Here is a 27,461-nt window from a genome sequence, read left to right on the forward strand (position 1 = left end):
CAAAGATATGTTTGATCTTGATCCTGCTGCAGTGGGTGGATGTGCACAAAGCCTTTCTAATTGAAGCAAAATGGTTCACGTTCAACCCTAGAGGAATACTTGACAAATGGAGTCACCACGGCAGGAACATACAAGGCTTTACTGCATGCCTCCTTCCTTCCTGATGGGGGCAAATGTTGCAAAGGAAAGCGTTGGGATGATGGAGACGTATCCCAAACTTCTCTTGCTCAGTAAGAATACTTCGATTTTGGGATGATTTGAGAACATCTAGATTCCAGAGTATGAAACAAACGCGCATATACACTTAACACACCTTATGCTATTAATTCCTCCAATTTGATTATTTGGGGATTAAGAATTAATTGTGTATAAATGTTCTAGACAACAATGGGTGGGGTGATCAGTGATGTGGCATCCAGCATAAAATGCTGCATGAGGAACAACAATGTTTCATCAGAAGATGGAAAACGTAGGCACATTAGACAACAATGTTTCATCCACGACTTATGGATGAAGCTCAATGAGCAGATCAGCCGTTGTCCATGGAGTCTGGATTTGGGATGTGCGGTTACAAATCATGTTGGAAGTGTGTGAAACATGTTTTATTGGGAGCAGATCCCAACTCTTGTCCATCGTCAGACCATCCTTCATCCCTTCAAGAACTGTCCAAATTATCTATCAATAGGGTGGATTCGAACCGAACCGAGTCAGATACTTTGTTATTCGAGTTCGACTCATAGGAATTGTATCAAGCTCGAACTCGAGCTGGTTCATAACTCATAAGCTCGAGCTCGTCAGTCAAATTTTTTTTTTGAAAACTAAAAATTATATTTATAAAATTATTTAGTATTATGCATGAAAAATAAAAATATAATATTAATAAAAGTATTATTATATATAATAAAATTATTTATTTAATACTAGGCTCATGAGCCTCATGAGCCAAGCTTCACTGGGCTCGAGTTTGGCTCGATTAACAAGTAAACCTATATATTGAGTTCAAATTCAGCTCAAAGCTCGATTTAAACCAAACCGAACTGAGTTTTTCACGAACCAAACTCGAATAGCTCATGAAAAGCTCAGCTCGTGACCACCCCTATCTATCAATATGGAGATGATAGCAATCAGATTACGGGCTTTGAAGATCGTATAGTCACTGCTCTTTAAGGCGATATAATGAGACCTGTCCTTTTTATTTATCAAAGTGACAATTCAAAACTACGTACCAAATAGCTTTATTCCCTAATTTAAGCTCCTAAACCTGGATCTATAGTTACAACTTACAAGCTGAATTTTATTGGTTTATCCTAATCATACAAGGATCTTTAATGCAGGCACACATTAGAGCTCCTTGTGGAACGGATGGAGATGCGATTATCTCTACAAAAATAAGTGTATCTCGGACTTGGTCACTGAACGGAGTATGCATAGAGAAACTGTACATTAGCCAAATGTGGGGTTGGAAATGTTTCCTCGAATATAAACCCAAATCTCTTTTAGTTTTCATTTATATGAATAATTTCTATTTCGAATACAATATTCTAATCACTTTTTAGTCTAATTTATTAACTATTATATAGTTTCAAATTTGGATCTGGTTGTATCTGGTTGGAATCGAATGGTTTTGCAATAAATACCTATACCCCTTCGAGTAGAAACCATAGGAAGCAGAAGATTTCTTGATTCCCTTCTTTGGGGAATGTGATGTCCTCTAATACATAGAGAATATTGTGATATGTGAGTTCACTTTTTTTTCTGGGTGTGTACATTTCATAATCTGGAATGGAAAGCATTATTTGTCGAAATGAAATTGTTGAGAGGCTTGTTATGAGATCGACCTAACAGTCTTTTCAATTTCACAGAAAACCTTTTGAACCCAATCTAGTTCATCCATCCCGTGGTGATAATCCAGAACATGAGATGATAAGTTGGTTTTGCTTCCTTCAACTGTTGCCTACACTAACCACCATCTGGTTGAACTTGCTCGAAAACTGTTTTATGTTGGGCCTCGAGGGGGGGGGGGGGGGTCACGGAGTTGCCAAAACCAGGGGCTTCATAAACGTACATGCGCGTAAGACTTGTACACAAGAGATGGACACCACTTACAGCCCAAAAGCCTAAGCTATTGAATTATGGCCCACTCTTGTATATAAGTCTTTTGTGTCTTTCCAATGTGGGACTCTCTTTCATTACTCATTCCATACACCTACTCACATGTGCATCCCAACATTTTACACAAATGAAGAGAAAATGCATGATATATGGAAATGTAATGATTGCACTCTTACCCATCAAGGCAAGCCCGGTGAGCTGATAGCCATCTTCTAAGTGATGATGCATCAGGAGTTCCAAATAAAGCTACCATGCGCAACCCTGTGGAGTTGAGTTCTTGACACTTACAGATGGATTCAGATGTCTAAGTTGGTCAATTGGCAGGCCATTAGAAGAACTGTCTGAAGTTAGCACTTGGGTTGCCATCTTAGGCAGTACCCATAAGTAGAGTGGAGGATGTTTAAACTCCAATGCCCTAACAGGTTAGCTTGCAATGGAGTCAAGGTCACCACAAAAGGGCTCTTAAACAATACATTCTATAAACTTGACAGATGATCACCTCACAGTGCTCACCCCCCACACTCCAGATTTTAAAAGAAAAACCATTTTTGATGGTGCCAGCCGGTTCAGCTGGTAAATTAGGTGGATGTAAGCACCATAAACAGGGATCAATTCATGGATTCATCCTCACCACCCCCACTCCCAACTTTAGCTAGCAAAAATAGAGAGGGAAAAAAATACAACACACAAAACCATTGTCCTGCTGCATAGCCAAACCATTTTTCTGCTACATAGCCAATTAATCAAACTCGTAAAATTTCAAGCATGGTCACAATGTTTCTAGCATCTAAGGATGTTCTTTTTCTCTCTTCCTTTTTAATTATTTTGGTTTTGAGGATGCTGAGATGAACAAGTGGCAAGACTAAAAGAGATGGAATCACAAGTGAGTACATCTAAGAGGATTTTAGCTCAAATTAGTGACAATATCAAGGAATGTCAAGGATTAGATGGTTTGATCATGTACATTGATGAGGGCAGATTTGGCCCTCCAGTGAAATTGTGACACCTGGCACCTCATGCCAACTAAGTGTAGCCTCTTGACAAATAGATAGCTCGCCATAGGCAACTCGCCATAAGCAGCTTGCCACAGGCAGCTTGCCATAGGCAACTTGCCATAAGCAGCTCGCCATAGGCAGTTCGCCATAGGCAGCTCCCCATAGGCAACTTGCCACAGGCAGCTCGCCATAGGCAACTTGCCACAGGCAGCTCCCCATAGGCAGCTCGCCACAGGCAGCTCATCCTCAGCCTGGCAACTTAGACAACTCGGCATTGCATAGGCAGCTCGCCACTAAGCAGTTCGTCCCCAAGTATCGCAGGAAGATCTCCTGCCTGACAACCTGGCCCAGACACCGACCCGCCGACTGACACAGGCGCTGACCTGACAACCTGGCCCAGACACCGACCCGCTGACTGACACAGGCGTCGACCTGACAGCCTGGCCCAGGCGCCGACCTGACCGCTTGACACAAGCACCAGCCTGACGACCTCGAGGAGTTCACCACCGTACCCCGATTCTGACGGGATGTGACGAGTCTTACCGTTTGGAGGCTTTTCACCCACCTAACCCACGAGGACTCCGGTATATAAAGACCTCACCCCCCAAAGGGGAGGAGGAAAAAAAAGGATGGTAACCCCTGCTCTCTAGCTCTCTCATTTCTCTCCAAGCTCTCTGTAATCAGAATGCTAACTTAGGCATCGGAGAGTCCCCGCCGGGAAAATACCCCCGGGTCCTCTGATTCAGTTCTTGCAGGTCCCTCAGCTCCCGCCGCCTACAAAGGAGAGGAAATCACCTCATGCAGAGGGCAGTCGGGTTGCGCTACCCTAGGGAGCTCCACCATCCTCTGAGTTGTAGGCCGCCTAGGAGCAGGTCAAATGACGAGTCCACCAGGCAGTTCTCCCCAGGTAGTTCGCCACCAAGTAGCTCATCACCAAGGCACGTCACCGGGTCAAATAACGAGGTACTTAGCTAAAAAAAATTTATACATCACAAAAAATTGGTACGTGACCAGAAACGGTTACATCATACATATATGAACAGAATAAAATATGTAAAGATTCAGGCTAAAATAAGATATGCTTAAGCAGAAAGTAGATACCTAGGAAGCTGTTGGCTAAAACTAACATTGTTGTTATTTTTTCTGTGAGCTGGGAATGGAGTTCAGCTTTCAACCTTTAAATCCAAACCATGGAAGAGACTATGACATCAGGTTTAAAGGAGGTAATATGATGAAGAAACTGCGAATAAAGATGAAAATGAAATAAATATGAAACCCAATTGTTTCCTTTGATCTGAATAATATGATTAGGCAGACTTTTTAGGGGCTACTTATATGTAAGCAGTTTACCAATTAAATTTTGCAGCTCTTCACACTTGGTTTTCGTTGCTGGTAATTCCAATGTCATCTGTCAATTTTTTTTATCAGCAATATCATCAGTCAAATTGTTCATCAAAAATAAAATAATTGCCATACTACAATTAAAAGAGAATCTCTAACGTGCACATGAGTTGAATGTACTGTCTACCAATAAATGTGCTCTAACTTTCCCTTCTGCTGGGCAGGGTGAGTAACAATTACCTTTGGTTTGAAGCATAATTGTAAAGCAATATTTTTTATATAAAAAACCAGTTGATCTTGTTTCTGATTTTTTATGAATAATCCTGTTCCTAACAGTAAAAGTGAACTGACATAAAAGCATCAAGCATTAAAAGTGGAATTAAAACAACATTACGTAGAATATGGGAAACTAGGAAGTGGGCTTCTATTTTATGAATGCAAGAGAGAGATATAGAGTTGTGTGTGTGCGCGTGCATGTGTGTGTATTGTTAAATCAAAGAATAGGTAAAACCAAACATATAAAGGGATGAATTTTATTTTGAATGTGACGGATATATAAAGGACAAAATGCGGAACTGTGTTAATTGTAGAGAAGGAAAAAATGAAGTGAGATCCTTGTTCTGGTCACAATTAGAAAGATAGAGTGGTGATTATAAAAGATTTAAAAAAAAATCGGTTTTTCCACAATCTCTCTTCACACCCCTTTACTTATTTGTACAATATGATATGGTTTAGCTCTATCACACAAAAAATTATTGTACCTCCAATGTGGAAACATCAAAGTGAGGCACAAGGTGATCACAAGAAAATTCCTTATCGCCTAGGCCAGGTGTCCACCTAAAAATTACCTTGACAACCATAGGCTGAGGCATCAACAAGGTGTGTTCTACCAAGTGGAAGGTCCCATGCCCCACTTACATTACTTTGATGTATTACAAGGTTTAGTAGATTAGATTGCAACCAATTTATCAAGCATGTAATGGATGATCTAGCTATCTGTTCTAATGCTAGTGAATGTTTGGAATCCTCACCTCTTTGAAGATTTCACTATATGACACATCTTCAAAACCCTATAACCAAAAATGACCATATTAGAAGATCACCCCACATAAATCTCAACCACAAGCAAATGCAAGTGCACTCATGCAACTTCACTTGCATTGACAATATCACAATACATGCATGGCCATGTACATATACGAAAATAGAAGTTATGATTCATTGAGAGAGAGAGAGAGAGACCAATTTCCGGAACAGGTTAAGGGATGCAATGTTTGACTCTCCAATTTTAGCACGGAATGTGTGGATCCTGAAGTTCTCAATTGCAAAAGCCATCATCATCAAGACAGATTCCTTGCCAAGCCCTTTTCCACGACTATTCTAACAAGAATACGATAATCAGCAGTTTATCCAAGAGAAATCAATATAGGAAAAAATCTACATGACATACACAGCTACACCATATCCAAACTAAATCAAAGAAAAGCTTAAAAAGAAGAGGAAGGGCTATCTTGTTTCCACTACAAATTTACTCAATTAGAGAAATTAAAAAATAGCTGAAGAAAAGACCAGTCCAGCTTCTTTTGGAATTCTTTTTAACTGAGGCTTCCAAAGTCAACTCTAGGATATATAAGTTTCTCTGTTGAAGTAGCTAAAGAATTGAAATCTTTTCTTTTTAAAGACTTGAAATATTAACCAGCTATGCAATGAAAGTGTAAGTTTGAAGGGGCAGAAATTTAATTGACAGTAATATTGACAAAAACTTTGGTATATTGACTTTTGTTTCAGTGAAGGAATGAACAATACCTCTTAGGTTCAGCTACCATTATTTCAATCTCTGCCATTTGTGAATCATCCAGGTCATTCATGTACATATTTACATCACCAACCATAGCTGAAATAAAGATCTAGGTTACTCCCATGTAATGCATGGTTCTGTAGCCAAATAAGCAATCCAAACTAAATCTTACCAACAAAAAAGTACTACATATTTTTCATGTTTTCTGATTGACAAAGGAACATGATTGTTGTCAATTATAGAAGGGTACTCTAATTGGTTTAGATTTAATCATCCAACTGCAAATGGTTCGAAATTATCGCCACTTGAAAGACCCATGCAATCAAGTGTAATTGCTAACACTCAAGCAGTAGTGGTGTTGCACAGGCATATGTCATATGAGAAGGGGGGTGGACAATTTTGATAAAAGCTCAACTGCTTCAAGAGAACTAGACAGCACATAACCATATATATCAAGAAAATAATAGAAGGAATCCTAGGAAAGTAACAATCTGAGTGTCATGGATCCAATTTCATGAATGTTGAAGACTACTCCGTCCTTCCAAATCAAAATGCCTATTCAAATATTTTTTTTTTTATCAGTAAAAATCTTTCATTCATAACAGAGAGATTAAGATACAATAGCTAAAGATTGCATAGGAAATTGCAATCTCCAGCATCAGTTACAATTCTGCCCAATACAATGAAGATCTATTTGCCCCTCGTTTGCTAGGGTATCCGCCATCCCATTTGCATCCCTTTTAACCCAACCAAACTGAGAGTTGAACTTCCTTGCAAGTGTGTCAATTTCTCTGAAAATAAACTTGAGCTTCCAAGGTGCTGATGTGATGTTTTTGGCCCAAGAGATGACCAATAGAGAGTCTCCTTCAATTTCTAAGTCTGTTGTTCCTATCTGCTCAGCCATCTTTAGACCTTGAAGTAGGGCTAGAGATTCAGCCTGTATTGAGTCACCATAACCTATTGGTCCAGAGTAGAGTGCCACCACCACACCCAGATAATTTCTAAACACACCCCCTATGCCTGCCCTTCCAGGGTTGCCAAGAGAACTCCCATCAAAATTCAGTTTTAGTTTGTTCCGTGCTGGTGACTTCCATTCCATGCTTACAAGAACTTACATCTGTTTGTGCTATTTCAGCCCAATTCCTTAGTATCTCATTCGTGGAGTGGTTTCTAAATATCTCCATGGTCTTCACCCAATGTGCAGTTCTGATTTTTATGGCTTCAATAACTTCTGCCATTGTTTTTCTTTTTCCTGAAAAGATTCTTAGGTTTCTTTCCTCCCAAATAGTCCATACTGTAGCTGCTCTCACTGCCTTCCATATGCATTTTCCCCTTTTCTTCCGTTGACACAGGAAAGAGGGGCTGAATAGACTTACCACATCCTGTGGGGGAGCCCATCTGCATCCAAAGAGAGAACAAACAACATCCCAAATACCAGAAGCAAAAGAACAGGATAATAGTAAGTGGGTTAGAGTTTCACCACATCCCAAACAAAGGGCACACACATGAGGAGAGAGGCAATTGTTTGGCCTCCTTTTCTGTAGCACATCACAAGTGTTTACCTTCCCTAGGAACACTTCCCAACAGAAAGCTTGTACTTTTGGAGGGATCGGTTTAGTCCAAGTTTCTCTCACTGGGAAGTTCACCCCCATAGGGTTAATATGAGTGAGCAAACCAAAGAAAGATGGTTCAAATATTATTTATTAAGAATGTCTCATCACCGTCAACACTGCATATCTGGATGACTGTTGTCAACTAAAGGAGCTACAAGATTTAATCGTCCAAATGAAAATGGTTCAAAAATATCAACCCTTGCATGAAATAGAGTAAAACTGTGTAAACTTGAGCAGTGGTTATGCTGCACAAGCATATATTATATGACAAGGGAGCTAAACAATTTTATAAAAGCTCAAGCACTTTCAAGAGTAAACAGGAAGAACAAGACCAATATGAGGGAGAGATTGAGGAGGATGTTGCCCATATAATTACAGCGGGATGAGCAAAATGGAGAGGTGCATCCAGAGTTTTATGTTACACAAATACCACTAAGAATGAAGAGAAAATTTTATATAACACTTGTAAAGCAATATATATTGTATGGAGCAGAATGATGGACAATCAAGAAACATGTCTGAAAAGTGAATGTGGCAAAAATGACAATGCTGAGATGGATAAGTGGAAAAACAAGATGGTTTGGTAATGTGCATAAAAGACCACCATCAGCACCTGCAAGAAGAATTGATCTCTTGAAAGTTGAAGGAACCAGAAGAGCTAGGGGTAGACCAAAAAGGACATGGGTCGAAGTAGTTATAATGACTTTAAGTGCCCATAATTTAAGAATGATATGGCATCAAACAAAATAGATTGGTGAAACAGGATTCCTGTTGCCAACCCCATATAGTTGGGATAAGTCTAGGATGATGATGATTGGAAGGAATCCTAAGAAAAAAATAAAAAAAATCTTGATAAAAACAATCCGAGTGTCAAGGATCCAATTTCATGAATCTTTGAGACTAACTACTCCATCCTTCCAAATCATAATGCCTTTTTTAGAGTTGGAAGGTTTAGAGATGTTGAAAAGAAAAGAAGAAGAAGTGTCGAGAATGCTCGGTGGCTTACTGTCCACACCAAGAGACTTTTCATTTTACTTCACAAGCAAAATTACAAAGGTGCCCTTGAATAGCCACCCAAATACAAATATTCATAAAAGGACAGAAATGCCCTCACACTCTTAACACTCCCCCTCAAGCTGAGCATAGATATTTACCATACCCAACTCGTTCAAATTATTGTCGAGCTTTGATTTGAGAACACCTTTAGTAAGACAATCATCAAACTGGTCTTCAGACCTCACATAAGGTAGAACAATCTCTCCACTAGCAACTCTCTCTAATGAAATGTTGATCAACCTCTATATGCTTTGTACGATCATGTTGTACAGGATTGTGGGCTATGTTTATGGCAACTTGATTGTCGTAATATAATATCATTGGAGTATCAATCTGCACTCCCATTTCTGTCAAGAAGTTCTTTAGCCACAACAATTCTGAGACTCCATGTGCCATAGCTCTGTACTCTATCTCTACACTAGATCGAGCCACAACCGATTGCTTCTTGCTTCTCCATGATACAACATTACCACCCACCAAGGTACAATAGCCAAAAGTAGACCGCCTATCATCAATAGAACCTACCTAGTTAGCATCGGAATAGGCTTTTACCTTCAGATGCCCATGATTAGAATACAACTTCCCCTTTCCTCGACATCCCTTCAAATAGGCAAGTCTCTGATACACACCTTTGTCAGGAAGGACATCTCCATCATCAACTCCCAACTTATGATTGGGATCAATTGGAGTTTCAGCCGGTTTACAATCCAATTTTCCTACCTCCTAAAGCAAATCAAGGACACATTTCCTCTGAAAAATATAAATGCCCCTCTTTGACCTTGCGACCTCAATCTCTAGGAAATATCGGAGATTTCCAAGATCCTTAATTTTGAATTCGGTATGTTGAGAATGGCTAGACATGGGTGTTTTTGGTTTTTTTCTCCTTTCTTATACTCTCTCAGTATTTGGGAACCCATATAGAGGCCTTCTTGTAATTATTATTTTCTCATATTATAATGTATTCTTTTGAGGGTGTGAACAATGAAACACACACACACCGCTCGACAGCTCTCTTCTTCCCTTTCTTCTTCTTCTCTTCTCTTCTCTTCTTCCTCGCTCTTGAAACCCTAGTTTCTACAACTTGGTATCAGAGCGGGTAGAGCATTTGGGAGTTGTTCTCTGCTGATCTCCTACCCAGAGGCGAATTGTTGACGTCAGACCACCGTCGGATGACATCAGAAGTCTGTACAAGTGCCAACGGCAGTCTATGAAACCAGCACAGTTTGATTCGCCTTGATTTTAGAAAAAAATTGGTATGACTCTTGTCATCATATGAAGCTTCTATGATTTTTGGTGGATTTTTTAAGGAAAAAATTGCAAAAATTCCAGATCTGATGTCGAGCCATGTACAACAGATTTAATGATATTTTTCTGTTGTAAAACCTAGACCATTCAAGTCGTTTTTCAATTTGGGATTGACGGGAAGTGGTCCCGTATTTTTCTGAGCACTGTGTGATTTTTGGGAGATTTTTTTCTCCTTCTATTTTGTTGCCAACCTAGTTTTTTCAGGCTTCCTTTAGTTCTTAACCCTGTGGTAACCTGGTTTTTGGGTCTAGAACCTTGGTTAAAATGTTGGGGGTCCTTTTTGGTTGGTGAAAAGGTGTCTTGTTAGAATATGGAATCATCTAAGGATTTTCAGATGGTTCCCAACATGCTCCCGAGGACTGCAAATATTTCCAGTGGTATGATAACTACTGTTAAACTGGATGGAACTAATTTTTTAGAGTGGTCTCAATCTGCTAAACTTACCATTACTAGGAGGGGTAAACTGGGATTCATCACAAGAAGGGAAGTGAAGTCGAGTCCTGAAGACCCGAAATTCGCAAGGTGGGAACAGGACAACTCCCTTGTTATGTCATGGCTGATTTGCTCAATGCAACTTCATATTGCCCGAAATTACATGTTTCTTCCATCTGCCAAGGATATCTGGGGTAGGGTGGTTGCTACTTATTCCCAAGTTAACAATACTGCTAGAGTGTATCAGCTTCGGAGGGAAGCTTGCAGTATGCGTCAAGGGGAAAGATCTGTTGCTATGTATTTCTCTTCTCTACAGACTATCTGGGAAGAAATTGATCACTTGAAATCTCTAGTTTGGAAGGACCCTGAAGATGGTGAGCAGTATCGAAAGTAAATAGAGGAGAATAGAGTCTTTGATTTTTGGCAGGCTTAAACGTAGAGTTTGATTTCACCAGGCAACACATTCTTAGTGCAGACGTTGCTCTCTTGCTATTGCTTACTTTCTTGTACAAGGGGAAGAAAGTCGAAGAACCGCCATGATGAAATCCTCTGTGAGTGATCATTCTGCCTTTATGTCATCACGACCCAAGCAGAATACTAGCAAACATCCCATTGCAGAGAAGGTCGAGGATGTTATTTCTGAGTACTGGAAGAAGCCAAGACACACTAAAGAAAGGTGTTGGAAGCTCAATCCTCGTCTAAAGCCGGAGAAGTACAAAATCGGGAAGAAGGGCAATGTTCACTTGGATACAGTTGGTAATGATGCTTAGCCCTCGGATGTGCTTAACTCCTTTGATGTGATGGACAAACTTAGGAATATATTGTTGCAGCTAGAGAAGGGTGATACATCCTCCTCATCTGGTTCTGGACTTAGTAATCTATCTAGTTCATATGCCAAGACAGGTACTGCACTTGCTTGTTCCACCTCCTTTAGCCCATGGATTGTAGACTCTAGGGCCAATGCTCATACGACTGGTATGCCTTCACATTTTACCTCATATAGGTTAACCCCGGGGAAGGGCAAGATTACTATTGCTGATGGATCTCAGACCCCAAATCTCGGGTCAGGGTGAAGTCAGAATCACTAATAACCTTTCTCTTGACTCTGTTCTACATGTGCCCCAACTACAAAAAAATTTATTGTCTGTTAGTTCTTTAACAAAATCCCACAATTGCTCAGTGACCTTTTTTTCCAACCATTGTGTTTTTTTGGACCTGAGCATGGGGAAGACGATTGGAAGTGGGCATGAAGTGGATGGAGTCTACCTCCTAGATGGACCTTCAGAGCATGGATTGTCAAGCCAGACTGAGTCTTGTTCCAATGAGAAAATGAGTCTTTTGAAATTATGGCATTGTCACCTTGGTCATATGTCTGTTAATTCTGTCAAGTTTTTGTTTCCAAACTTGTTTGATTCTGTGTCCAAATTGAATTTTGAATGTAAAGTTTGTCATTTATCCAAACAATGTAGAAACACATATTTTGCAAGCAGTAAAAGAAGTAATGTTGCTTTCCACGTGATCCATACTGATGTTTGGGGCCCATATCCTGAGAGTCTGAGACTATCGACTGAGAACAGCTAGGGGCGGAGAGGAGTATAGGGGCAGAGCCCCTGTTTTTTCCAAAAAAAAATAGGGGATTGAGACTAGGACTAGCGATTGAGAACAATCAGGGGCGAGAGGAGTATAGGGGCAAAGCCCCTGTTTTTTCAAAGAAGAAGAAGGGAGGAAGAGTGAGTGGAGCTGTGGAGGAAGGGAGGAGTATAGGGGCGAAGCCCTTGTTTTTTCGAAAAAAAAGGCAAAAAATGATTGAACCTGGATTGGAAGAATAAGAAGAAGAAGAAAAACTTACTTGCTGAAGCTGAGGTGTGATGGAGTTGGGCTGGGGAATGAAGTCTTCGGTTCTCCTCCCTCTCCAATCGAATTGAAGAAACCCTTATGCATGTAACCGAAGAAGAAAAACACTTTGTATTGTTGTCTTAATAATAAAATAATGATAGTATGTAACCGGTTTTATTTTAAAAGAATAAAACATCTAACAAAATATCAAAATAACAAATTAAAAAAAAGTTAGTAGATGTATGTAAGTGCTCACTCAAGTCTCTAGGCGGGTGCCTAGTATACAAAATCCAGGGCGTTTAGGCGAGGCGCCCATGGAAAACCGCCGAGTTGCCTAGGCGCCCGCCTAGGCGTCGCCTTGACAACTGTGGTATGGGCTAAAACAATCTCCAAGAGCATGGTTTGACAGTTTCAGGAATGCTATCTTAAAGATTGGTTTTTCTCAATATTAGGCTGACCACACCTTTTTTTTTTATGAATGGAAATAATTTATTAAATAAGAATACAAGGCAATACATGAAACCCATGAAGAGGCACGAGCTATTACCTCTTCTAACAAAGTATTACATCAATTAAGAACTAGGTAAGCAGAAATAAACTGAAATAAAATTACATAGCAACCCAAAACAAATGATCCCTTGAAACCCCTTGCTTAGCTAGTCCATCCGCTAAGGAATTTGCTGATCTTTCTACCCAAAGAGAGGCAACTATCATATTTCTTGTGTGCCAATTGATTTTCCTCAATAAATCTCTATATCGCCACTTAGCTGAAGCTGGCTTTGTCAGCCATCCCACAACAATTTGAGTCTCCTTCAACTATCAAGTTTTGAACTCCTAACTGTTCAGCAATCTAGATTCCTTGTACAGCCGCTAAGATCTCTACTCTATTTAAGTCTCCTATTCCCACAGGGCCTGAAAACAAAGCTAGGATGTTGCTTTCTCTATCTCTCAGCAACCCTCGTATCCCCGAAGGTCCTGGGTTTCCTTGGCTACTACCATCAAAATTCAGCTTTGCCCAACCTTCAGGCGGAGGCTTCCACACTACAGCTGCCTTGTCCCTCCTCGTATGACTAGTGCCTACCGCCTTCCAGTTACTCCAAATGTCATCAAAGGAAAATGTTAGGCTGACCACACCTTATTTATTAGAAGAGTTGATGGTAGAGTAACAATGTTGATAGTATATGTCGATGACATTGTTGTGACAGGTGATAATATCACAGGTATCTCTCAGTTAAAATCATTCTTTGCTTTTGAATTTGAGATTAAGGACCTTGGTGATCTTCGATACTTTATTGGCATTGAAATTGCAAGATCCAAGAAGGGTATTTTTCTGTCACAAAGGAAATATGTACTTGATTTGCTTCATGACGTTGGGAAATTAGGGTGTAAGCCTGCAAAAACTCTAATTGATCCTTACCACAAGTTGAACTCTACTGAAGGAGAAGTTCTTCCAAACAGGGGGGTATATCAGAGATTGGTGGGACGCCTTTTGTATCTTTGTTTGACTAGACCTGACATTTCCTATGCTGTTGGAGTGGTTAGCCAATATATGCATGAACCTAGGACATCTCATATGCAGGCAGTTAACAGAATTTTAGCCTACCTGAAAGGATGCCCTGGCAAAGGGATGTTGTATTCCAACCACAGCCATTTAAAGATTGAGGCCTCCACAGATGCTGATTGGGCACGGTCCATCGATGACAGAAGATCTACATCTGGTTATTGTGCCTCAGTTGGAGGCAATGTGGTTTCTTGGAGAAGTAAGAAACAATCTATGGTTGCTCGTTCTAGTGCTGAGGTAAAGTATAGGGCAATGGCTCATGGAGTGTTTGAACTACTCTAGTTGAAGACCTTATTGACTGAGATGGGCATTCAAGCAGATGTTCCAATGAGACTATATTGTGACAATCAAGCAATCATAAATATTGCTCACAATCCTGTCCAACATGATCGTACAAAGCATATTGAGGTGGATAGACACTTTATTAGAGAAAGAATTGCTAGTGGAGAGATTTGCCTTGCTTTTGTAAGGTCAAAAGACCAACTAGCTGATTGCCTCACTAAAGGTGTTCACCATCCAAAGTTTGCTAAGAACCTTGCCAAGCTGGGCATGATTGACATATAAGCTCAGCTTGAGGAGAAGTGTTGAGAATGGCTAGACAGGGGTGTTTTGGGTTTTTTTCCCCTTTTTTATACTCTCTCAGTATTTGGGCACCCATATAGGGGCCTTCTTGTGATTATTATTTTCTCAGATTATAATGTATTCTTTTGAGGGTGTGAACAGTGAAACACATACACCTCTCGACAACTCTCTTCTTCCCTTTCTTCTTCTTCTCTTCTCTTCTCTTCTTCCTCTCTCTTGAAACCCTAGTTTCTGCAACTAGTAGCAAGGAAAGACTTCAATTTAGCAATTCCAGAGATATCGTCCCTTGTGATAACAATATCGTCGACATATACTATCAACATAGTTATTTTTCCATTTGCTCTCCTAATAAATAGGGTATGGTCAACTTGCGATTGTGAGAAACTAATTTTTAAGACAACTTTCCTGAATCTGTCAAACCAAGCTCTAGAGGATTGTTTAAGGCCATAAAGGGATTTCTTCAAATGGAAAACCTTTCATTCACTCCTAGGGATGTTCACTCCTGGAGAAAGTTCCATGTAAACTTCTTCCTGAAGGTCTCCATTAAGGAAGGCGTTCTTAACATCCATTTGATACAAGGGCCAAGAATAGTAGGCAGCAAGAAACATGATAACTCGGATTGAATTCATCTTGTGAGAAACCAAATTTTAAGACAACTTTCCTGAATCTGTCAAACCAAGCTCTAGGGGACTGTTTAAGGCCATAAAGGGTTTTCTTCAAATGGCAAACATTTCCTTCCCTCCTAGGGATGTTTACTCCTAGAGGAAGTTCCATGTAAACTTCTTCCTAAAGGCCCCCATTAAGGAAGGCATTCTTAACATCCATTTGATACAAGGGCCAAGAATAGTAGGCAACAAGAGACATGATAATTCGGATTGAATTTCATCTTGGCTACTGGAACAAACGTTTCCTAGTAATCAATGTCGTAAGATTGAGTGTATCCTTTTGCCACAAGTTAAGTTTTATACCTTTCAATTGAGCCATCAACTTTATGCTTCACTGTGTAAACCCACTTGCATCCAACAGGAACTTTTCCTTCTGGAAGATAAACAATTTCCCATGTCTAGTTTTTTTCGAGTGCCTCCATTTCCTGGTTCATAGCATCCTTCCAATGAGGGAACTGCATTGCCTCAGTAACATTGTGAGGGATAAGAACATAAGCAATATAAGAGAAATAACATTGTGAGGGTGATAAAGTATCATAACAGACGTAATTTGAGATAGGAAACTTAGCACATGCCCGTCTTGCTTTATGAAATGCAATAGGAAAGTTAAGGTCAGAATCCACAAAAGGAGGCTCAACAACAGATTCAACATAGGCATCGGAAACAAGAAGAGGTTCAAAATGCAAATTACCTGAAACCGAGAGGTCAGATTGTAATGGACATTCAATCTTTGGAGTCATCCTCTTTTTCGTCTGATGAACCATTGATGCCAAGACCAAGGAATAGGAGAAGGCATAGGAGGAGGATTACTGCCACCACAGGGAGGAGGAGGAGGAGGAGAAGAAGGATTGACCACATCAGTTGTAGGAATCGACATCCAAAAGGGAGTCCGGTCTTCACTAACATTCTCCCCCTGAAGAGAAGGATGAGAGACAGAGAAGAAAGGACTAGACTCAAAGAATGTGACATCTTTGGACATAATACATTTTTTTCCAGAACAAGGGTTATAACAACGATACCCCTTTTGGACTAAAGAATATCCCAAGACACACTTGATAGACTTTGGATCAAATTTCAGCCTAGAAGGACTCATGTCATGGACGAAGAAGGCACACCCAAAAACCTTGGAAGGAAAATGGATTGTATACTCATCAGGAAAGAGAAGCTGATGAGGAGACTGGAGGTGCAGGGTCTGTAAGGGAAATCTATTAATAAGATATACAGCTATTTGAGCAACATCCCCCAAAAACCGAGTTGGAACATGCATCTGGAATAACAAGCCTCAAGCAACTTCAATCACATGTATGTTTTTCCTCTTCGAAACCCCATTTTGTTGGGGAGTATGAGGGCAAGAACTCTGGTGAATCACTCCTTTTTCTTCAAGGAAGGTTTGCAAGTGCTTCTCAAAGTACTCCTTGGCATTGCCAGATCTAATAATCTTGATCTTCTTCTAAAACTGTGTCTCCACCATACTGAAGAAGCCTTTCACAATTGAAGGAACTTCATCTCGGCTCTTCATCAAATACAACCAAGTATATCACAAGTAGTCATCAACAAAGAGAGTGAAATATTTATAACCACCCATACATGGAATAGAACAAGGTCCCCAAGCATCAGTATGTGTTAAATGATAAGGAACAATACTTCTTTTGTTACTTGCAAAAAAGGTGGTTCTACATTGCTTTGATAGTTGATAGACTTCACATTGCAGACTAGAACTAGACAAGGACTCAAATAAACTAGGAAACAAAAACTTCAAGGAACCAAAAGACACATGCCCAAGACAGTGATATCACAATTTTAATTGACTTAGTTTCTCATCATGACAAGACTCAAACTGACACATTAACCCTAACATTGGAGACGGATCAAGAAGATAAACTCCATCAGCTTTATATCCACTGCCAACCATCTTCCCTGTACTCAGGTCCTGAAAGACACAATGAGATAGAAAGAAGGTTACAGAGCAATTATGAGACTTAATAAGAGAACTAACAGATAAAAGATTTCTATGCAATTGTGGAACATGGAATACAGAATTCAGAGAAAGGTTATTGGTAAGTTTAACTTCACCTAAACCCGATTTTGGGGTCTAAGATCCATACCAGTCATAGGAAAATAGGAAGGCATACCAGTCATATGATCAATGGCTCCTATGTCAATTATCCAAAAGCTAGAGGGTGGGGCATGACACGCAAGTGTAGTACCTGATTTTGCAAAGGCACTAGAAGAAGCATTTAAACTGGTAGATGTAGGAAACTTGCTCTTTTCAAGGTAGTGTAAGATGCCTCTCAATTTTTCCATCACATCAGAGGTGTCCTGAGTAGATGCTGGAGCAAGAGGATTTCCCTCAAGCATGTGAGTCTGAAAATCATGACTTCAAGTAGCAACAAGAACATTTACTTTCTTTCTAGTTTTAAACTTCTCAGGTTTCAGGTGGGGATTTAGTTTCCAGCATTTATCCTTGGTATGCTTCGGCTTCTTACAGTATTCACAAAATACCTCTTCAGGTTTACCAAAACTCTGCTTAGGCTTTGTGGACACAAGAGCAGTGTACTCACTTACAAATACTTGCATCATAGCATTCCTCCTACTCTCTTCATTCTACACAAGAGAACATGCTCCAAAAAATTTAGGATTACTTCCAGTAGTCCTAGGGGTTTACCACAACTCAAAGACAAGAGGTTTTAGCAGCAACCAACCCACCATACGTGCAAACCCTGAACTCCAGATCTGGATTTTTCGCCAATTTTCATCCAAAAAATCCAAGAAAAATCCAAAACAGCTTCAAACCACCATGAAACTTATACCAAAATTCCCCTAAAATTAGGGTAAATCAACGACCATCAAAAACCCATGAGGATGCCGCAGACTATACAGGCTGTCGACGTCAACCGGTAGCGTGCTAACGTCAATAGGTTTGTCTATGAGTCATGGCCAGCAACAAATAGTTTCCTTGATCGTGTGATGCTTAGACACCAAGTTTGAAGGTTTAGAGATGTTGAAATGAAAAGAAGAAAAGAGAAGAAGAAGAGGAAGGAAGTGTCAAGAATGCTTAGTGTGTTATTGTTCACACCAAGAGACTTTTCATTTTACTTCACAAGCAAAATTACAAAGATGCCCTTGAATAGGCACCCAAATACAAATATTCATAAAAGAACAGAAATGCCCTCACACTCTTAACATTTAGATAGGTTACAGGTAACAATTTCATTAATATTAACAAAAAAAATGTGCATAATAGGGTCTCGAGCAGAGGATTCTCTACCTCTTTACAATACAACTAATGACAAGATAGCCCAACAGAACTATCCCCAAGTGACCCCTTGTTTGGCCAACGAACTGGCCAAATTTTTTTTACCCCTTGGAACCCAAAATAGTCTTGGTAGTCTTACAATCATATCTCTTGTTAACCATTTAATCCTCTTTATAACATTTCTTTGATTCCAAGCTGCTTCCATTTCATTCCTCAGCCAGCTTATTGTTAACAGCTGTTATTTTTCCTATGTATAGTACCATAGGGGTACTATTGTACTTTTACTCTTTTTTATTTTAGTTGTTGTCACCCTAGTATATATATTAAAAAAGCTGCGCCGCCAGCAATATCTTTTGCTCTTAGTTCTCTCTTCTCTCTTCTCTCTCTCTTTTCTCTCTTCTTCCATTCTTCTCTCCTGCATAACATGGTACCAGAGCGAGACTATCAGATCTAAAAGGAGAAATCGAGTGAACGGTTTTTTTTTCTTCTTCGCACCAGATTTCCAGATCTGCTGCCCTCATCTGTTGTTCGGTTGATTGAAGATCTCACACTGAAGTAACTTCTCTCTCTCCCTCTTACCCTTTTTTTCTGGTCGTGTGCCAGGGCAAAACCTGTACTAGGTCTGCCGATTGGATGTGAGGTGATCAGCACCTCTTTCTTTCCTTTTTTGTGGGGTCGACTGATCTCTGTGAAACTGTAGGTCGTGAGGACCTTTTTGTGTGCTACAACAGCAGCTTCTATGGTGAACTGTGGGTCAGAAAGTGACCAGTACCTCTTGTGTGCTACAGCAACAGCTTTTATGGTGAACTAAAGGTCAAAAAGTGACCAGTACTTGCTGTAACAGCAGTCCTGTTGATGCATAGGTCAAGAGATGACCTGTATGCACTGTGGCAAAACTTGTGTTGAGCTTGTAAGTCAAGGGATGACCTGTTAGTGCTGTAACAGCACTTGTGTTAGCAGAATCTTCACCATTCATGATTTCAGATTCAAAAACAACTCTTAAATGGGGTACACAACCCTAAAGAAATTCAACACTGAGGGGGAACGAAAAAAAAAATCTTCAAAAACACACAACCTTTTGAAAAAACACAGGTGCTAAAATCATGAGTGGTGAAGATTCTGCTACATCCGGTGTTTCCTCAATGCTGAATGGAATGAGTGGGGGTGTGGACCTATCCTTTCCCATGGCTGTTATTCCTCTTAATGGTTTAAATTATTTAGAGTTGTCAAGAGGGATCAAGTTGTACATCACTGCAAGGGGAAAGATAGGTTATATTAATGGGAGAATCAAAGAACCACATTCTGGGAATGCTGAATATGACAAATAGAACCAAGAAAACAGCATGGTCATGTCTTGGCTTTTAGTTTCTATGCAACCTCAAATAAGAAGGAATTTCAAGTGGACTGAAACGACAAATGAGATCTGGGAACAAGCAAAATCTGAAAGAATGGTAGGATCCATCTAATGGACGCCACAAAGGTTGCGGAATGGGTGGGCGAATTTCAAAAATTTTCCTACCTTCTCCCAATTGGGAATCATATTCCCTAAATTTAGAATACAATATTCAAGGATCCTACTTGAACCATAATCAAACCAGATCTGTACCAAAAGACAAATGGGAGGAATATACCTGATCCGGAGAAGCAGTATCTCCCAAAGTTGGTGTTCATGCCCAAAGAATGCACCAAGAACCGTTCCTGCTGAAGATGACACAGCTGTGGATGGAACAGAACCAGCAGGGTGCGTCCTACACACTGGATCCTTCACAAGAATCCTCTAGAAACACTAAACACTGAATCCTTTTAGTCTTTGTTGCAAGACTAATGTCAAGAACAGATTTCTTGACTTTCTTTTTCTGCAAAGATCAAATCTTGGAAGGGTAGATGGCGGCGGCAGGAGGAGAACTCCAAGAGCGAAAAAGGGCTGAACTGCTTCTTTTTCTAGAGTATGAATGAGATCCTATCTCAAATCGCAGGAGATATCCTATATCTCTTCAAAAGGTGGTTCGAAATCTGATGATTTCTCTCTCTTAGGGTTTCTCCTCCTTTCTTCTTGATTAAGAAACCTCCTAATGAGGAGTTATCCCAATCCAAATCAGTATTTGGATAGGGGATTATCTTAATCCTATCTGCAGATAAAGTTAGCTCACTCCTGATCTTATCAGGAGGTTACCAGATTCAAATCTAATTTGAATTTGGTCTCCAAGAGTGGATAAGGCTAAAGGCCCAATCCTTTTACTAACATTAATCTCAGATTCGCCCCATGGATGGGTGATCATATCAGCCCACCTCGAAATGGGCTTTCGGCCCATTAAGGGTTCAGTGTCTAAATACTTTCCAATCTACTGCCCAGTTGGGCTTCTTTGTATGGCGTGGGACCCAAGCATTGATCTACACACCAGCCACATGGGTTCAGCCCAGCCGAATTCACTGAAAAACTCAATGAACCCCTTGAGTCCATCACATGGACCCTATGGGCCCAACACTTACATTAAGTGGTCCCTAGGCCAAGCCATCTTATAAAAACCCAGGGACTGTGGGCAGGTGCAATATTAGCCCATCAGGTATTATCCTAAATGGTCTTACACTTAACCTCTCAGCCCTTAATGATCAAGCACTGCCCGACAAGAGAGGACCTCTCCCTCGGCTGCAAGGAACAGTGCCGCACTCTCCTCTCATATGGATCCCGGGAATTAAAACCATTTACAAACATTTTGAAACCGTACATATATATATAAATATATTAATTTTGCAAAACAAAATTCCAACGATTGAAATCAACTGCCGGCAGTTTGGTTTCCATCAGAGAGAGTGCATTCCCGATCATTACCCTTTGTCCGACAAAGTGGCTGATTCTGTCACTATGATCGCCCACTCAGATGAATTCTCAAACTGCCCCAACATACCTAGGTTTTGATCCCCATCTAAGGATCTCACTGATTGGCATATCAAAGACAGCCTGATCCGACACCTAGTGAAGTGTCATAATCGAGTCTAGGGGTCAGGTGTAACTTTCCAATTTTGCCCATCTGTCTCCAAGGTCCAGGGCAAAACTGGAAATCTGGTCCGGTTCAAGGATTCAAGTAATCCCATATTGCATGTGCCTCGGGTCTTACCCTGGTGGCTGAGATAGGCCATCCCAACACTTGGTGGCACACCAGTATCAGCCTTGGTAGGATAAATCTCCCCAGACTTATCCAACGGCTGTGAACATTTAAAACTAGCACGAATCTCTATAAAAGTCCAGTTTTAGGGTTTTGCACAGAATTAAACCAAACAACATGAATCAAACATGCACTTTATTTATTTCCACTAAATAACAAAAGTACATCAAATCGGAGAATCAAAGAACCACATTCTGGGAGTGCAAAATATGACAAATAGAACCAAGAAAACAGCATGGTCATGTCTTGGCTTTTAGTTTCTATGCAACCTCAAATAAGAAGGAATTTCAAGTGAGCTGAAACGACAAATGAGATCTGGGAACAAGCAAAATCAACATATTCGGAACTACGACACTATGCAAAAATCTACCAGCTACAGGCAGAATCGTCTACTTGTAAACAGGGGGAGAGGTGTCTATTTGTGTACTACTCAAACTTGACCTCTGTTTGGAAGGAGTTAGATCATTATCAAAGTGTGGACTGGAAGTGTGATGAATATGCAAAACTGTACAAAAAACTCGTCTCCCAGCAGAGAGTGTTTGCTTTCTTACATGGTTTAAACCCTACATATGAATCTATCAGAGTCTAGATCCTAGGTAGCAAGGATCTTCCATCAGTTTAGGAAGTTTATGCTCTTGTACAATTAGAAGAAAGTAGAAGGAATTTGATGAATAGTTCTGGAGGAGATGCAGTTGTGTTGGCAACGAAAGGGAGTGTTACTACCGGTGGGGGAAATACTTCTAAGAAGGGGGATCTTCAAAAAAAGATGGATGACAAGGACAAATTGTGGTGTACTCATTGCTAGAAACCCCGACACACCCAAGACACATGCTGGGATCTTCATGGGAAGCCGAAATGGGCTCAAGATCTGAATAAGAAGCAAGGTTCAGATATGAATAAAAAGTCAGGACAGCAAGGTACAAGAAAACACACTATGGCAAACATGGCTACTCAAGAGAATCAGCCCCCCATTCATACTGTGACTCAGACACATTCATCTGGATCTAACCCAAGGGAGGATATTATAAATTCCTTCTGTGACCATTTTGAGTTCTATGGTAGAGCAATTCGTCAGATGGATGCTCCTCCCTCAACTTCATTTGCGTCTACATCAGGTAACTCTGCCACAACTTTCCATGTTGCTTCTCATAACCCTGACACTCCCTGGATCATTAATTTTGGAGTGTCAAAACACATGACTGGTACGTCCTCTTACTTTCAAACCTATCACCTTCTTTCTGGAAGAGACAAGGTGAGACTAACTGATGGATCATACAATACCATAGCCGGTCAAGGAACCATTTCTCTCCCTCTCGGCCTTACCCTCTCTGATGTTTTACATGTTCCGAAATTTTCCATTAATTTGTTCTCTGTTAGTAGTATTACTAATTCCTTCAACTGCTCAGTAACATTTTTCCCTTCGTACTGTGTGATCTAGGATCTGGCCTCGGGGAGGACGATTGGTAGAGGATGTATGGTTGATGGACTTTACATGCTAGAGAATAAGGTTGGTCTTCAAGTCACAAAGTCTAAGAGTCAAGTTTATTTATGGCATTGTCGTCTTGGTCATTTATCTTTTGAGTCTTTGAAAGTGGTGTTTCCAAAATTGTTTAAGTTAATGTCCGTTTCAGATTTTTCTTATCAAACTTGTCAATTGAGTAAGCAGTATAGAACTCATTTTCTTTCAAAAAATAATAAATCTGAATTTCCTTTTCACATTATTCATTCTGATGTGTGGGGCCCTGTTACCTTACCATCTAAGAGTGGCTACAAGTATTTTCTTACCATTATCGATGATTATTCTAGATATACATGGGTATATCCCATGCGGACCAGGGATGAAATACCAAAAATTATCCAAGATTTTCAGCGGATGGTCTTCACCCAATTTCATACTGAAATCCAAATTTTTCAGTCAAATAATGCCAAAGAGTATTTTCAAAGTGGTCTCACGGAATTTTTTGCTTCACGTGGTTCACTTCACTGTAGCTCTTGTGCCCGAACACCACAACAAAATGGTGTTGTTGAAAGAAAGAATCAACACCTCCTTGAAGTGACCCGGGGTTAAATACTCCATATGAATGTCTCAAAACGCTTTTGGCTTGAGGTTGTCCTTTGTGCTACCTACCTCATCAACCGTATGCCCTCTCGTTGGTTAGAGTGCAAAGCCCCACATCAGCTTCTCTTTCACAAGGCCCCCCTTCTTCCCATTTCTCCTCGTGTGTTTGGTTGTCGTTGCTTTGTCCAAAATTTGTCACCCACTCGTGGAAAATTGGATCCTCGTGCTATCCCTTGCATATTCCTAGGGTACTCCTTCACTCAGAAGGGATACTGTTGTTTTGATCCTGTTTCTCGAAAATTCTATGTTTCCATGGATGTCTCTTTCTTTGAGAGTGAGCATTTTTTCCCTGTTTCTCCTCAGGGGGAGAGTAGGAATGAGGAGAAACTGGTTCAACTCCCTCCTCTTCCCGATCCTCCTCATTTTCGTGTCTTCTTCCGTTGTCACAAAGGCCAACCAAATTCAAGAGCTGTGGAGAATCCAGAAGTTGTACCTCCAATGCCATTAAACTCTTCGGGGGCGGAACATACTCACTCAGGTATCTTGGTTCCCATTGATGTCCCTGACCCCATTGCAATTGATACCTCTGTTGCTAATGACCTTGACCTTCCTATTGCTCACAGGAAAGGTGTTAGATCGTGCACCACTAAACACTCCATTTCCCACTTTGTTTCCTATGAAAACATTTCACCCTCCTTTCGAGCCTTTCTCACATCCATTGATAGTGTCCCTATCCCTAAGAATGTGGCAGAAGCTCTTTCAATACCTGAATGGACAGATGCTATGAAGGAAGAAATTAATGCTCTTGATAAAAATGGCACATGGGAACTTGTAGATCTTCCTAAGGGAAAGATCCAGTTGGATGTAAATGGGTGTTCACAATCAAACATAGGGTTGATGGCACGGTGGAGAGGTATAAAGCTCGTTTAGTGGAAAAGGGGTTTGCACAAGTGTACGAAGTTGATTATGCAGAGACTTTTGCACCCATTGCCAAGATGAACTCCATTAGAGTTCTATTCTCTCTTGCTGCTAATCTTGACTGGAATCTACATCAGCTTGATATCAAGAATGCATTCTTGAATGGTGACCTTGAAGAGGAAGTTTACATGATACAACCCCCTAGTTTTCAGGCTCAAGGCAATGAACAAATGGTGTGCAGGTTGAAGAAGTCTTTATACGGGCTGAAACAATCACCGAGAGCCTGGTTCAACAGATTCCATGCAGCGGTTCAGCAGAAAGGATACAAGCAATGTCAATCTGATTACACATTGTTTGTGAAAAGAGGAGAAGGTAAAATTGCTGCTTTGATAGTATATGTTGATGATATAATTATCATTGGCGACTGGAAGGATGAAATCCAAAAGTTGAAGAGTTTTCTTGCCACATAGTTTGAAGTAAAGGATCTAGGTCCTCTAAGATACTTCCTAAGAATTGAAGTTGCCCGCTCAAAAAGGGATATCTTCATTTCCCAAAGGAAGTATGTCCTACATTTACTCCAGGATACAGGAAAAGTGGGAGTGAAGCCAGTTGATTCCCCTATTGATCCTAACCATAAATTAGGTGATAGCCAAGGTGAACCTATCAAGGATGTGAAACAGTTTCAGAGACTTATAGGGAGATTGTTACATTTTTCTATGACCCGCCCAAACATTGCTTATGCAGTTGGTGTCCTTAGCCAGTTCATGCATGCCCCTATGACCACTCATCTTGAAGCAGCATAAAGAATCCTCCGATACCTTAAAAGGTTTCCAGGTGCTGGCTTGTTGTTTCAAAGGCACAGACATTTGAAAGTTAAAGTGTGTACTGATGCAGATATTGGGCAGGATCCCTAAATGACAGAAAGTCAACTAGTGGCTATTGTACCTTCATAGGAGGAAATCTAGTTACTTGGAGAAGCAAAAAGAAAAGTGTGGTAACTAGATCCAGTGCTGAAGCTGAATATCGAGCAATGGCTCATGGAGTGGCTGAAATTATGTGGATAAAGAATCTGTTGAGTGAGTTGGGTTTTCCAGTGGACAGACCTATGACCCTATTCTAGGATAACAAAGTAGCCATTAACATTGCTGCTAACCCTATGCTACATGATAGAACTAAACACATCGAAGTCGACAAACATTTTATCAGAGAGAAGGTTATCATAGGGGAAGTGTGTACTCCCTATGTCAGCTCTAAGGATCAACTTGCAGACATCTTTACAAAAGGACTACACCACTCACGACATCATGATTTATGTGACAAGTTGGGCATGATTGACATCTATGTCCCAACTTGAGGGGGAGTGTTAAAAGTTGTTATTTTTCCTATGTATAGTACCGCAGGGGTACTATTGTACTTTTACTCTTTTATTTTAGTTGTTGTCACCCTAGTATATATATATAAAAAGTTGCGCCGCCAGCAATATCTTTTGCTCTCAGTTCTCTCTCTTTTCTCTCTTCTTCCATTCTTCTCTCCTGCATAACACTTATCACTACTTGAGAGTCCCCTTCAATAACCAGCCTCTCTATGTTCATCTCTTTTGCTCTTTGAACACCTTGTAGGACCTCAAGCATTTCAGATCTTGTTGAGTCTCCAGTTCTAACTGGACCAGAAAATAAAGCTATTATATTCCCTTCTTTGTCCTAAACACTCCTCAAATCCCCGAGGGACCTAGGTTGCCAAAGCCACTACCATCAAAGTTTAATTTTAAGAAACTCTCTTCAGGTGATTCCCATTCTTTGCAAGCTTTACTTTTCCTTGTTGAAGATGCACTCCCCTCCAATTCCCTTAAAAATCATCAAAGGAGTAAGGTGAGAACAAATGTGAAGCTTACCCATTGAGTCACCCTTACCACAATACATTCTAATAATGATTCCAAAAACATAATGCCTATTCAAATATCATTTTCAAGAAAACTTCATACCTAACTAATGAATCTTAAGAGACAATATTTCTAACCCTAAGGACCCAAAAGTTCTATAAACCATTTCTTGTCTCAACACTTAAAATAGAACATATAAGTGAATGAAAATAGAAGAATAAACTTATCTATAAAAAAAAAAAAAAAAAAAAAACTTCTTAACTTTTGTTTGTCTGTTAGGAACTGCCTAACTCAGGGACTTTTTCGAGGAAGCCTGCCTCCTGAACGAGAGAGAGAGAAAAAGAAGAAAGAAAGAAAGAGAGAGAGAGAGAGAGAGATTGTATTCTCAAAATCAATAATTCCTCTTCTAGCTTCCTTTCCTTATTTATACACTTCTGTTACAATTCTGTTATATCAACCTCTCCACTTGTCCAGTTTGTTATTTAGTTTGTTCTAGTGGTTGGCTGTCAGTTACATTACTTAAAGGGCTGACGTGGCCTTTTCTTGTACACTTGTATTCCCTTTATTTGTGTCTCAACAGTCCCTCATCCCTTGAAAGCAACATTGCCCTCAAGGTCAAGATGTGGAAATCTATTCTGTAAGTTCAAGGTTCCCAAGTTGCATCCAAACTCCGGTTGACCACCTTAGTTTGCCCATCTGTTTGAGGATGGTAGCTGGTAGATTTGAAGAGTTTCACTCCCTGTAGTTGAAAAAGTTCTGCCCAGAAATTACTCGTAAAAAATTGGGTCGCGGTCTGAGACAATAGAGTTAGGGGTACCATGCAGTCGTGCCACCTCCTTAGTAAAAGCTCAGCCACCATTGAAGCTGTAAAGGGGTGGGAAAGAGGGAG

The 27,461-nt window shown here is 40.3% G+C and overlaps 1 protein-coding gene across 1 annotated transcript in view; it reads right to left on the reverse strand.

Annotated features, from left to right (window-relative positions):
* Nucleotides 1–4,074: 4,074 nt before the first annotated feature.
* The window catches only part of LOC104606573 (Acyl-CoA N-acyltransferases (NAT) superfamily protein), a 29,719-nt gene continuing 6,332 nt past the window's right edge, over nucleotides 4,075–27,461 (reverse strand). The window contains exons 3-7 of the mRNA XM_010271851.3: nucleotides 6,255–6,342; nucleotides 5,691–5,823; nucleotides 5,480–5,518; nucleotides 4,458–4,515; nucleotides 4,075–4,347 (exon numbers count right to left, since the gene is read on the reverse strand). Coding sequence (XP_010270153.1) covers nucleotides 4,322–4,347; nucleotides 4,458–4,515; nucleotides 5,480–5,518; nucleotides 5,691–5,823; nucleotides 6,255–6,342 — 344 coding nt within the window. The 3' untranslated portion in view covers nucleotides 4,075–4,321. The remainder of the gene's footprint in view (nucleotides 4,348–4,457; nucleotides 4,516–5,479; nucleotides 5,519–5,690; nucleotides 5,824–6,254; nucleotides 6,343–27,461) is intronic.

Source organism: Nelumbo nucifera, chromosome 1, assembly GCF_055504915.1.
Source record: "Nelumbo nucifera cultivar China Antique chromosome 1, China Antique-T2T, whole genome shotgun sequence".
Lineage (NCBI taxonomy): Eukaryota > Viridiplantae > Streptophyta > Magnoliopsida > Proteales > Nelumbonaceae > Nelumbo > Nelumbo nucifera.